At 48.2% G+C, this 14,239-nt stretch overlaps 1 protein-coding gene across 3 annotated transcripts in view; it reads left to right on the top strand.

Moving 5' to 3' along the window:
- GPC1 (glypican 1) overlaps nucleotides 1-13,454 on the top strand; it is a 312,763-nt gene extending 299,309 nt beyond the window's left edge. For all 3 annotated transcript variants that reach the window (XM_063915676.1, XM_063915674.1, XM_063915673.1), the window contains one exon: nucleotides 12,801-13,454. In XM_063915676.1, coding sequence (XP_063771746.1) covers nucleotides 12,801-13,018 — 218 coding nt within the window. In that variant the 3' untranslated portion in view covers nucleotides 13,019-13,454. The remainder of the gene's footprint in view (nucleotides 1-12,800) is intronic.
- The last annotated feature ends 785 nt before the right edge of the window (nucleotides 13,455-14,239 follow it).

Genomic DNA, 14,239 nt, shown 5'->3' on the forward strand with positions numbered 1-14,239 from the left:
TTTTTTAGTAGCAATTCTGCTAACCTTTCGTTCGCACTTCTGCTAAGCTAAGATACACTCCCAGAGGGTGGCGGCCTAGCGTGTGCAATGCTGCTAAAAGCAGCTAGCGAGCGATCAACTCGGAATGAGGGCCAGTATACGCACTGGGCAACAGTATACACACTGAGCGATATATGTATCATGTTCTCCACATCAATACACACTGGGCGATATATAGCATGTTCTCCACACAGTATACACACTGGGCGGTATATGTATCATGTTCTCCACATCAATACACACTGGGTGATATATAGCATGTTCTCCACACAGTATACACACTGGGCAATATATGTATCATGTTCTCCACATCAATACGCACTGGGCGATATATAGCATGTTCTCCACACAGTATACACACAGGGTTTAATTCAGAGTTGATCGTAGCAGCAAATTTGTTAGCAGATGGGCAAAACCATGTGCACTGCAGGGGGGTTAGATAGAACATGTGCAGAGAGAGTTAGATTTGGGTGAGTTATATTGTTTCTGTGCAGGGTAAATACTGGCTGCTTTATTTTTACACTGCAATTTAGATTTCATTTTAAACACACCCCACCCAAATCTAACTCTCTCTGCACCTGTTATATCTGCCCCCCCTGCAGTGCACATGGGGGGTCATTCCGAGTTGTTCGCTCGGTAAATTTCTTCGCATCGCAGCGATTTTCCGCTTAGTGCGCATGCGCAATGTTCGCACTGCGACTGCGCCAAGTAAATTTGCTATGCAGTTAGGAATTTTACTCACGGTTTTTTCTTCGTTCTGGTGATCGTACTGTGATTGACAGGAAGTGGGTGTTTCTGGGCGGAAACAGGCCGTTTTATGGGTGTGTGTGAAAAAACGCTACCGTTTCTGGGAAAAACGCGGGAGTGGCTGGAGAAACGGAGGAGTGTCTGGGCGAACGCTGGGTGTGTTTGTGACGTCAAACCAGGAACGACAAGCACTGAACTGATCGCAGATGCCGAGTAAGTTTCGAGTTACTCAGAAACTGCACAGAGATGTCTTATCGCAACATTGCGAATCTTTCGTTCGCAATTTTAAGAAGCTAAGATTCACTCCCAGTAGGCGGCGGCTTAGCGTGTGCAAAGCTGCTAAAAGCATCTTGCGAGCGAACAACTAGGAATGACCCCCATGGTTTTGCCCATCTGCTAACAAATTCGGTGCTACGATCAGGTCTGAATTAGGCCCACTGGGCAATATATGTATCATGTTCTCCACATCAATGCACACTGGGCGATATATAGCATGTTCTGCACACAGTATACACACTGGGGGTCATTCCGAGTTGTTCGCTCGCTGCCGATTTTCGCAGTGCAGCGATCAAGTGAAAAAACTGCAAAAATGCGCATGGTACGCAGCGCGCATGCGCTAAGTAATTTAACACAAAACTGCAGATTTACACAAGCTCGAGCAACGTTTTTTCAACGCTCGAGTGATCGTAGTATGATTGACAGGAAGTGGGTGTTTCTGGGCAGAAACTGGCCGTTTTCAGTGAGTGTGCTAAACGCAGGCGTGCCAGGTAAAAACTCTGGAGTGGCTGGAGAAACGGGGGAGTGGCTGGCCGAACGCAGGGCGTGTTTGTGACGTCAAACCAGGAACTAAACGGACTGAGGTAATCGCAGTCTAGGAGTAGGTCTGGAGCTACTCAGAAACTGCAGGGAATTATTTAGTAGCAGTTCTGCTAACCTTTCGTTCACTATTCTGCTAACATAAGATACACTCCCAGAGGGCGGCGGCCTAGCATTTGCAATGCTGCTAAAAGCAGCTAGCGAGCGAACAACTCGGAATGAGGGCCACTGGGCGATATATGTATCATGTTCTCAACATCAATACACACTGGGCGATATATATATCATGTTCTCCACATCAATACACACTGGGCAATATATAGCTTGTATTCCACATAGTATACACACTGGGCGATATATATCATGTTCTCCAAACAGTATACACACTGGGTGATATATATCATGTTCTCCACATCAATACACACTGGACGATATGTATAATATTCTCCACATCAATACACACTGGGCGATATATATATATCATGTTCTCCACACAGTATACACACTGGGCAATATATATAATATTCTCCACATCAATACAAGCTGGGCGCTATAATAGGATTTTGGTTACCTGCCGGTAAATCCTTTTCTCGTAGTCCGTAGAGGATGCTGGGGTCCACATTAGTACCATGGAGTATAGACGGGTCCACCAGGAGCCATTGGCACTTTAAGGGTTTGAGAGTGTGGGCAGGCTCCTCCCTCTATGCCCCTCCTACCAGACTCAGTCTAGAAACTGTGCCCGAGGAGACGGACCTCTTCGAGAGAAGGAGTTAACACAGATAGTGGCGAGATTCATACCAGCTCACACATACAAGGCACATCATGCTAACTTAGCTTGAGAACTCAGCAACCGCTGAAACAGTACTTGCCAAGTAACAATGCAGTACTTAACTAAAAGCAAAGTTGTACTAAACCAGGTAACAATTGCAGGAAAATGAAGCGTTGGGCGGGCGCCCAGCATCCTCTACGGACTACGAGAAAAGGATTTACCGGTAGGTAACCAAAATCCTATTTTCTCTTACGTCCTAGAGGATGCTGGGGTCCACATTAGTACCATGGGGATGTACCAAAGCTCCCAGAACAGGAGGAAGAGCGCGGAGGCTCCTGCAGAACTGATTGACTAATCTTCAGATCATCAGAGGCCAATGTATCAAACTTGTAGAACCTTGCAAACGTGTTCAACCCAGACCAAGTTGCAGCGCGGCAAAGTTGTAACGCCCGGGCCCTCCTGTGCAGCCTCCCAGAAAGACCCCACCTTACGAGTAGAGTGGGCCTTGACAGACGTAGGACACGGCAAGCCTGCCGTAGATTACGCATGCTGGATAGTGAACCTGATCCAGCAAGAGATCGTCTGCTCAGAAGCAGGACACCCAATTTTCTTGGGATCATACAGGACAAACAGAGAGTCCGATTTCCTGTGACGAGCAGTCCTCTTCACATATATTTTCAGAGCCCTTACAACATCCAAGCACTTTGATGAAATTGAGGAGTCAGTAGCCACTGGCACCACAATTTCCAAATATTTTAAATAAACATTTCAAATGCCAGCGTTAAATATATACTGCGGACGCAAGGCGCATCTTATAACCATATACGATAAAAGTGCGCTGAACGTCGCAACACTATGTCCCTTAAGAGAACGCAAGCAGCCGCACACATTGTAACTTGTTCCGTTCCAATAAAACATATACGGTATATCTGATGTTACACTCTATTATATAAATACATTATAATGTCTGGTGCTTGACCTGTTTTATCTATGTGTAATTTATGTGTTGTATGAAATGTGTTGAATATGCCTTTATGGCTTATCTGTGTGAATGCTACCGTATATCCTGTGCACGCTGCGTGTATGCGCACGAACAGAGACCTCTCTGTTTGGAGTTTGTATGTTGTGTGTATGTAATATTTTTGACTTCGACATTTGGTTGATATGAAATGCCAACACAACCTTCGGAAGAAACTGCTGACGTGTCCGGAGCTCAGCTCTATTTTCGTGGAAGAACAAGTATGGACTTTTACAGGACAAAGCCCCCAACTCCGACACACGTCTAGCAGAAGCTAAAGCCAACAACGTGACAGCCTTCCACGTAAGAAATTTGACCTCCAACTCCTGTAGAGGCTGAAACCAGTCCGACTGGAGGAACTGCAACACCACGTTAAGGTCCCAAGGCGCTGTAGGCGATACAAATGGAGGTTGGATGTCCAGAACTCCCTTCAAAAAGGTCCGAACCTCAGGGAGGGTAGCCAATTGTTTTTGGAAGAAAATGGATAGGGCCGAAATCTGGACCTTCACAGATCACAACTTCAGGCCCATATCCACACCAGCTTGTAGGAAGAGGAGAAACCGTCCCAGTTGAAACTCCACCGCAGGAAATTTCTTGGGCTCATACCAAGATACATATTTTTTCCAAATGCAATGGTAATGTTTAGACGTTACTCCTTTCCTAGTCTGTATCGGGGTAGGAATAACCTTGATCGGAATGCCCTTCCGAGCTAGTATCAGGCGTTCAACCTCCATGCCATCAAACGTAGCCGCGGTAAGTCTTGATATGCGAACAGCCCCTGCTGCAGCAGGTCCTCCCGAATAGGAAGAGGCCTCAGCTCTTCTTGCAGTAGATCCAGAAGATCCGCGTACCAAGCCCTTTTTGGCCAGTCTGGAGCAATGAGGATCGCTTGAACCCTTGTTCTCCTTATGAGCTTTAGAACTCTTGGGATGAGTGGAAGTGGAGGAAACACGTACACCGACTGGAACACCCACGGAGTCACTAGGGCGTCCACCGCCACTGCTTGCTGGTCCCTCGACCTGGAACAATACCGCCAAAGCTTCTTGTTGAGACGAGAGCCCATCATGTCGATCTGGGGTATGCCCCAAAGATCTGTTATCTCCTTGAACACCTTCGGATGGAGACCCCACTCCCCTGGAAGGAGATCGTGTCTGCTGAGGAAGTCCGCTTTCCAGTTGTCTACTCCCGGAATGAAGATTGCTGACAGCGCCAACGTGTGTTTTTCTGCCCAGAGGATAATTCTTGTTACCTCTGCCATTGCAGCCCTGTTCTTCGTTCCGCCCTGTCGGTTTATGTAAGCTACTGTTGTCACATTGTCCGACTGCACTTGAATGGCGCGATTTCTCAGAAAATGGGACGCTTGGAGAATACCGTTGTAGACGGCTCTTAGTTCCAGAATATTTATCGGCAGGACGGCTTCCAGACTTGACCACCTTCCTTGGAAGGTTTCCCCTTGAGTGACTGCGCCCCAGCCCCGGAGACTTGCATCTGTGGTTAGAAGGATTCAGTCCTGAATCCCGAACCTGCGACCCTCCAGAAGGTGAGGTAATTGGAGCCACCAGAGGAGTGAAATCCTGGCCTTTGGCGATAGACGTATTCTCTGGTGCATGTGTAGATGGGATCCCGACCACTTGTCCAGGAGATCCAGTTGGAAGGACCGAGCGTGAAACCTCCCGTATTGCAGAGCCTCGTAAGAGGCCACCATCTTCCCCAGAAGGCGAATGCACTGATGAACTAACACCCGGGCTGGCTTCAGGACATCCCGGACCATAGTTTGAATCACCAACGCCTTTTCCTCTGGGAGAAACACCCTCTGCACCTCCGTGTCGAGGATCATTCCCAAAAAGGACACCCTCCTTGTCACGATCCATGCAGTTTCTCCTCCATGCCTGGGGTGGCGCTCTCTGCTCTGGTGCTCAGCACTCTCTGCTCTGTATCTGCAGCTTGGTAATTAGCTGTTACCACAGCTGTGAGCAGCACCTGAACTCACTATATAGGCCAGCCACACAGGCTCCCAGTTGCCAGTTCATCGTGTCAAGGTTGTCTCAGTTCCTGGTCCTGGTTATGCTGGTCTCTACTGCTAAATCATCCATAGAACTGCCAGGTTCTACCACAGTGCTATCCTGTGATCCTGCTACAGTGCAATCCTGTGATCCTGCTACAGTGCAATCCTGTTATCCTGCTACGTTGCATACTCTACCACAGTGCAATCCTGTGATCCTGTGCAATCCTGTTATCCTGCTACGTTGCATACTCTACCACAGTGCTATCCTGTGATCTTGCTACAGTGCAATCCTGTGATCCTGCTACAGTGCTATCCTGTGATCCTGCTACAGTGCTATCCTGTGATCCTGCTACAGTGCTATCCTGTGATCCTGCTACAGTGCTATCCTGTGATCCTGCTACAGTGCTATCCTGTGATCCTGCTACATTGCATATTCTACCACAGTGCTATCCTGTGATCCTGCTACAGTGCAATCCTGTTATCCTGCTACGTTGCATACTCTACCACAGTGCTATCCTGTGATCCTGCTACAGTGCAATCCTGTTATCCTGCTACGTTGCCTACTCTACCACAGTGCTATCCTGTGATCCTGCTACACTGCAATCCTGTTATCCTGCTACGTTGCCTACTCTACCACAGTGCTATCCTGTGATCCTGCTACAGTGCAATCCTGTTATCCTGCTACGTTGCATACTCTACCACAGTGCTATCCTGTGATCCTGCTACAGTGCAATCCTGTTATCCTGCTACGTGGCATACTCTACCACAGTGCTATCCTGTGATCCTGCTACAGTGCAATCCTGTTATCCTGCTACGTTGCATACTCTACCACAGTGCTATCCTGTGATCCTGCTACAGTGCAATCCTGTTATCCTGCTACGTTGCATACTCTACCACAGTGCTATCCTGTGATCCTGCTACAGTGCAATCCTGTTATCCTGCTACGTTGCATACGCTACCACAGTGCTATCCTGTGATCCTGCTACAGTGCAATCCTGTTATCCTGCTACGTTGCCTACTCTACCACAGTGCTATCCTGTGATCCTGCTACAGTGCAATCCTGTTATCCTGCTACGTTGCCTACTCTACCACAGTGCTATCCTGTGATCCTGCTACAGTGCAATCCTGTTATCCTGCTACGTTGCCTACTCTACCACAGTGCTATCCTGTGATCCTGCTACAGTGCAATCCTGTTATCCTGCTACGTTGCCTACTCTACCACAGTGCTATCCTGTGATCCTGCTACAGTGCAATCCTGTTATCCTGCTACGTTGCCTACTCTACCACAGTGCTATCCTGTGATCCTGCTACAGTGCAATCCTGTTATCCTGCTACGTTGCATACTCTACCACAGTGCTATCCTGTGATCCTGCTACAGTGCAATCCTGTTATCCTGCTACGTTGCCTACTCTACCACAGTGCTATCCTGTGATCCTGCTACAGTGCAATCCTGTTATCCTGCTACGTTGCATACTCTACCACAGTGCTATCCTGTGATCCTGCTACAGTGCCTTCACAGTCCACAGTCTCTCAAGTGTTTCCACAGTCTACACCGTTTTCAAGTACTCAGTCTCCTGGCATCCCGTGTATTCACAGTCTCCTGGCATCCCATGTCCCTTCAGTTCTCCCTTTCATTTTTTGTTCTCTAATTATTCCTGGTTTATACTTATTGTTTACAGTTGTACACTGCTTTAATAAACTTGCTATTGTACCGTGAACATCAGTCCCTGCGAATATGTTCTCACAAAGGGAAATCCAAACGGATTCTGACACTCCTGGTTGGTTCCAAATGTGATTTTGGAAGATTCGGGATCCAACCATGTTCCCTGAGAAGCTGGGTCGTGAGTGCTATGGACCGTAACAGCTTCTCCTTGGACGATGCCTTTATCAGCAGATCGTCCAGGTACGGAATTATGTTCACCCCCTGTCTGCGGAGGAGAATCATAATTTCCGCCATCACCTTGGTGAATACCCTTGGTGCTGTGGAGAGGCCGAATGGGAGGGCCTGGAACTGAAAGTGACAGTCCAACAGTGCGAATCGAAGATAAGCTTGATGCGGCAGCCAAATCGGAATGTGGAGGTACGCATCCTTGATATCCAGGGATACTAGGAATTCCCCCTCCTCCAGACCTGATATCACTGCCCTTAGAGACTCCATTTTGAACTTGAACTCCCTCAGAAAGGGGTTTAGTAATGTTAAGTTCAGAATGGGCCTGACCGAACCATCTGGTTTCGGTACCACGAAAAGGTTCGAATAGTAACCTTTGTTTTGCATATGAGTCGGTACTGGACGGCTTCTTGCAGGACAGTCCTGTCTGCCAGCAGAGCTGGCAAGCCTGATCTGAAAAATCGGTGAGGAGGGAAATTTGAAATTCCAGCCTGTACCCCTGGGACACAATATCTTGCACCCAGGGGTCCAGGCCGGAGGACACCCAGACATGACTGAACTGTCTGAGTCTCGCTCCCACTGGCCCCACCTCCGGGGCACCATGCGGAGGACTTTGGTGTACGCAGGTTTCGTTTCTTGGACTTGGGCCGACCTCCCCGAAAGAAGGTGTTGGACGGCTTGGCCTTTCTGGGCTTGGTAGACCGAAAGGGCTGTGATGTAACTGAAGAAAAGGGTTTCTTCGGAGCAGGTGTAGCTGAGGGAAGAAAAGGTGACTTTCCAGCCGTAGCCGTGGAGATCCATGCATCTAACGCTTCCCCAAAGAGAACCTGACCTGTATAGGGTAGGGTCTCCACACTTCTTCTGGATTCCGAGTTGGCAGACCACTGGCGCAACCACAGTCCTCGACAAGCTGATACTGACATGGAGGAAATTCCCGCAGCCATGGAACCCAGATCTTTCATGGATTCTACCAGAAATCCTGCCGAATCCTAAATGTTACGTAAAAACAATTCAACATCTCATTTCTCCATAGTATACAAGTCCTCAAGTAACGTGCCTGACCACTTTACTATAGCTTTGGCAATCCAAGCACTGGCAATAGTGGGACGTAGTATTGCCCCAGAAGCCGTGTACATGGATTTGAGCGTATTGTGAATTTTACGATCAGCCGGCTCTTTCAAGGTGGTAGATCCTGGAACAGGTAAAACCACCTTTTTTGAGAGTCTGGATACTGACGCGTCAACAATAGGTGGGTTTTCCCATTTTTACCTATCCTCTACCGGGAAAGGAAATGCTACCAGAACCCTTTTGGGTATCTGGGATTTTTATCCGGGTTTTCCCAAGCCTTTTCAAATATAGCATTTAATTCCTTTGACGCAGGGAAGGTTAGCGAGGCTTTCTTATTTTCAGTGAAGTAAGCCTCATCAACCTGCTTGGGTGTTGTATCAGCAATATTCAACACATCCCTAATAGCCTCTATCATCAACTGCACCCCTTTTGCAAGAGATGCTGCCCCCCGCAACACATCCCCGTCACCGTTTGCAGTATCAGAAATGGTATCGGTATCATCCTACATGACCTGTGCAAGAGCACGTTTATGTGAATATACAGTGGGGAGCCCTGATGTACCAGAACTGGGCCAGACTGCCATAGAGTTCTGTAAAGCCTGAATTGCAGATTCATCTTGTGCAACCCTATTTGAAATCTGAAAAATCATAGATTTGATAGAGGATAACCACTCAGGCTCCCTTGCTGGTATCTGTGCTAAACCAGTGCAATCCTGATTACATGGAATGGGATCATCCTGAGAGGACATATCCTCTGCAGCATATGACACAGAGTCCCTGGACATTGCTTAATGGAGTACACACAAACAGGGGAGTACAGACAGAGTTTCACCCCCAAGAATGGCAAGAGAGAGACAGAGATTGGAGCCAACCCACACACAGCGCTTTTAATATAAAGGGAGACCCCCAACCAGCGCTGACTGTGCACCTTAATGGGTTACACAGTCGTTTTTCAGCCTCCCGCCCCCCCCCCCCCCCCCCCTTTCTGCAACCCCCTAGTACCTTGAGAGATAGCTGGAGTTGCTGTGGAGGGTCTTGCTCTTCACTGACAGCGTTGTGCAGGCAGTAAAATGGCGCTGAACACTGCTGGGTCCGCTCTGAGGAGAAGCTTCGACCCCAAAATGGTGCTGTCTTCCCGCTCTTCATAGGATTATACTGGCCTGAGGATTTATGCTGTCTGAGATCCCGGGACCCCGACAGGCTGTGTGACCAGTGTAGGGTGTAGGCGCAGGCTCAGGGCACCCCTCACAGCGCCGCACTATGTACCGCTAAGCCTCCAGAGCGCAGTTAATACTGCGCTCCTACCCTGATGCCGCCATCTTCACACTGGCCCCCCACTTGCTAAGGGGGTCGGTGAATCACTCGCCACTGATCTTCAGCTCTGTAAGAGGGTGGCGGCATGCTGCTGGGGTGAGCAATCCCCTGTGGCAGGGAACGATCTATCCCCTCAGGAGCTCAGTGTCCTGTCAGCGGAGATAGTGGCTCAGATCCCACAGGGCGGACACTACTTCCCCCTTAGTCCCATGAAGCAGGGAGGCTGTTGCCAGCAGCCTCCCTGTAAAATAATAAACTCTAAAATAAACTTTACTAGAGAAACTCTGTAGAGCTCCCCTAGCTGTGACCAGCTCCTCCAGGCACATTTTCTAAACTGAGTCTGGTAGGAGGGACATAGAGGGAGAAGCCAGCTCACACACTCAAACTCTTACAGTGCCAATGGCTCCTGGTGGACCCGTCTATACCCCATGGTACTAATGCAGACCCCAGCATCCTCTAGGACGTAAGAGAAATATCATGTTCTCTACATCAAGTCAAGATTTTGTGTTGGAATATTTCAGACTGCTTGTTTTCTGTAATGGTGTGTACACACTGGGCACCCGCCCAGCTGTGACATCAAGGTGACACATCGAGTGGCCAACTGTTATGTGTGTATACTTACCTGTATTGGCCACTTGGACGGTGTGGTGGCCAGTCGGCCATCAAGTCGCCCAGGTGTGTACCAAGTAAGGATGAGATTAATTAAACGCGATTGTCACACACTTTTGAAAAATCTAACATTAAGGACCTGATTTGGAGAAGGAGAAATAAGTCTGAAACGCTGTTTAGAGATGCATCTGATTATTACTTCAATGTATATTTACTATACACCTTTTAGGCATTTTTGTGCAATATATGCAATTACTCCTTTTGTAAACTACCTCCATAGAAGTTCCAGAATTATGGCACAGAGACCTAGGTTAAATACTAAATTCTAAGTAATTACTTGGACATTTAGTAGCTCACACAGAGATGGACGCAGATCGCTGCATGCTCAGTCAGATCTTTGTCCGTCTCCTCACATGCTGAGGGCCGCCCACTACAGGGCAAGGCCGCCCAGCATGTGTGAGGCTGCCTCCCGATGCGTCCACAATTAGATTACCCAAATCTACCTTTCCTCCCCAGATCTCTCCCCCGCTTTCCTCACTCGTATCCCCAACTGTCTCTCTGCTATCTCTTCTTGGATGTCCCAGTGCTTTCTTAAACTTAACATGCCTAAGACTGAGCTGATCATCTTCCCGCCCTCCCGCATAACCTCACCTCCCACAATTTCATTACCTGAATATATTGATGGCACAACTATCTCTTCTAGCCCCCAAGTGCGCTGTCTTGGAGTAATCCTTGACTCCTCCCTCTCCTTCAAACCACACATTCAGCACCTCTCACAAACCTGCCATTTTAATCTCAAAAATATTTCCAGACCCTTTCTCACCAGGATGTTAATAACACCCTTATCTACTCATTGGTCATCTCCAGACTAGACTACTGTAATCTCCTCCTGACTGGCATCCCTAACAAATACCTCTCTCCACTCCAGTCTATCCTCAATGCTGCAGCCCGGCTCATCTTCCTCACAAAACGCACTACATCCACCTCCCCTCTCCTACAAGCCCTTCAGTAGCTTCCCTTCCCTTTCAGAATCCAATTCAAGCTTCTCACACTCTCCTGCAAAGACCTCACCCACTCCTCTCCCATTTATCGATGGAGCATTCCTTAGCTATGCCTGCCTAGTCACAGGCGTGCAATCCCGGCGTGACTAGGGGATCTATCCCACCTAGTCACGGCGAGAGTGCACAGAGCCGCTTCCCATTGTATACGTCTCTATCTTGGCGAGCGCGTCCGCCCGGAGACGCTCTCCATTCAAGTGAATAGGACGTGTCTCCGTCCGGAAGCGTGCGCCTGTCCAGACGGAGACTATCACAGCGTCCAGGCGCGCCCCTAGTCACAGACGGAGCCACGACTAGCGTGTCTCCATCTGTACATCTCTGACCTTATCTCCCTTTACACTCCCACCCGTCCTCTTCGCTCTGCTAATGCACGGCTCCTGTCAATTGATTACTTCCTCCCACTCCTGCCTTCAAGATTTTTCACGTGCTGCTCTCTTTCTCTGGAATTCCCTACCTCTCTCATTCAGACTCTCCACCTCTCTACAAAACTTCAAAAGGGCTCTCAAGACCAATTTCTTCACCAAGCCCAGCCAACTCTCATCCTAACCCTCTGTTCCACTCTCATTGTCTACCCCATCTGTGTCACCCCTGTCTGTCCCTCCCCTTCAGAATGTAAGCTCTCACGAGTAGGGCCCTTTTCTTACTTTAATAATCATCGACTGCACCAAATCCCTGTGGTTTTCTGCCACCCAGATACTTATTTCAGTGTCATCTGCTGAAGTAGCTATATTTATTTACACTGTACCTTCTATTGTCTTGTACTGTAAGTGACTATTTGCCTGTTTTGATTTGTTTATGTGCTTTGTAACTGAGTGCAGCGGATCCCTTGTGGCGCCAATATCAATAAAGGATAATAATAATTGCGGACGCATCTGAACTAAGGTTGACCCCTGGGGCTGCGCTGTCAGGCGGTCCGCTGCCATTTTTTTAATCCGAGCGGCTGCGCGTGATGTCATGCAGCCACCTCGAAAACAGTCCTGGCATGCCCCTGCGATGATGCCCCCCACCCCGGCAGCCGCCGCTGTCAATCTCATTGCGGTCGCAATCATCGGAGATGCAACCACAATGTGTGCACACGCGCGATGTGGCCGCAGTTTGCCAAATTCTGCAAACTGCAGTGCGTGCCACATTAGCGGCTGGGTCTGAATGACCCCCTCAAGGCGGTATCCTATTAGCTGTGGTGAGTTGATAACCAGCCCCTGGAGACCAGTTATCGGGTGGCTCAATCACACAAGATAAAATCATTTCATCTCTACCAGGTCTAGCAGCCAGATAACATCTGACATCCACTGGGGTCTGTTGATAGGTCCAGAGATGACTGCACAACGGCTGATAGTGGCCCACTTCTGGCTGCATTTTTTACATTCTGCCCAGTAGTGATCCTATGAATCCTATCAAATATCTGACATTAGATGAGATATTGCAGTGTATGGCCAGTTTGCATTAACCTCCCATGTTGTATTTTTGCAGGTGACGATATCAGTGGTTCGGGGAGCGGAGATGGCTGTACTGACACTGTTTGCGTCAAGACAAAAGCTTCCGGAGAGTCCACTGTAGTACACACACAAACACATGTAGTACACAATCCGAAAGCAGCGGAGGTGCCAGGGAACAGCGCCAACTTATACTCATGGAACCTTCTGCTTCTTCTTGCAGCTTTGCTTGTTGCACAATGTGCCAGATGGTAACTTGTAGGAATCGTGATATAAAAGGAATGCAGTTTACTTTGCGCCATAAATAAACTTGACATTCTTCTACATTGGGGAATAGATGAGAACGGAAATGGAGAGAGTGCTGGAGAGTAGGCCACTATAACACTGTGCTCTTCTACAGGCCCAACCTGTCTCCGTACCTGTACATTTTTTTGTATTTGCGTGTATTTTATTTTCTGATACAGATATACCACATCTGGCTGATCTTTTCTCTTTGGTTGATAGGACAAACTTGTTACAAGTGACATAAAGTCTCACTAATATTGTGTCTCTTTTCTAAGATTAAACATAAAATTTAAAAAAATGTAAAATGTAAAATATTTATTAGTGCAAATATACATATACAACTGACAACAGAGAGAAGCAATGTATGCCATTTTCTTTGTTTCTATATAAAGTATGTTTTTCTTTATGTTTGTCACTGGGAGTTTTCTTTGGTCAGAGGCAAAACAGGGACGACCCCAAATTGTGATCAGCCGTCATCCTTTAGCTGAGAGATTTAGGACCTTATTGAGTAAGAATGGCAGTTTCTGCTAAAAAGCAGTTACTGCGATCAAATAGTCACCGCCCAGAAACAGAGAAAAACGCCCATTGCAGAAATTGCGAATGCATCGCATTATGCGGCCTGATCGCAAAACCATATGCAATTACCGGAACATCAAAGATTTTTCCCATCTGTGCCAGGCACAGTCATCCACAATCTTGTTACACAAGAGGCTGGAAGTGGTCATCGCTGACGTCAGAGGCCCTCCTTAAAACCACGTGGGCACGCCTGCATTTTTTTCAGACACACCCAGAAAACGCCATCTTCCTGTCAGTCAAACAACGTCTGCATTGCGATCACGAGGTGTACACATTTTCTGTCACTATTATTACTTGCGCGTGCTGCTGCGCGTGCATTCGTTTGATTACAGCCAGATTGCGATTCACAAATTTTGGACTCCTTACTGAATAAGGTCTATAGGGGCTAATTCAGACCTGATCGCTGCTGTGCGTTTTTTCGCACAGCGGGTGATCAGGTCTGAACTGTGCATGTGCAGGCGCCACGGTGCACCGGCACATGCCAGAGATGCGGTCGGCATTTCAGCCCAGTGATCGCCTCTGCCTGATTAACAAGCAGAGGGGGCGGGCCGGCGGCATTGGGCCGCAGTTTGGGGCGCATGGTCCGGCCAATGCAGGCATGCCCGGATCATGCAG

The sequence above is a fragment of the Pseudophryne corroboree genome, chromosome 4 (genome assembly GCF_028390025.1).
Source record: "Pseudophryne corroboree isolate aPseCor3 chromosome 4, aPseCor3.hap2, whole genome shotgun sequence".
In the NCBI taxonomy this organism is placed as follows: Eukaryota; Metazoa; Chordata; class Amphibia; order Anura; family Myobatrachidae; genus Pseudophryne; species Pseudophryne corroboree.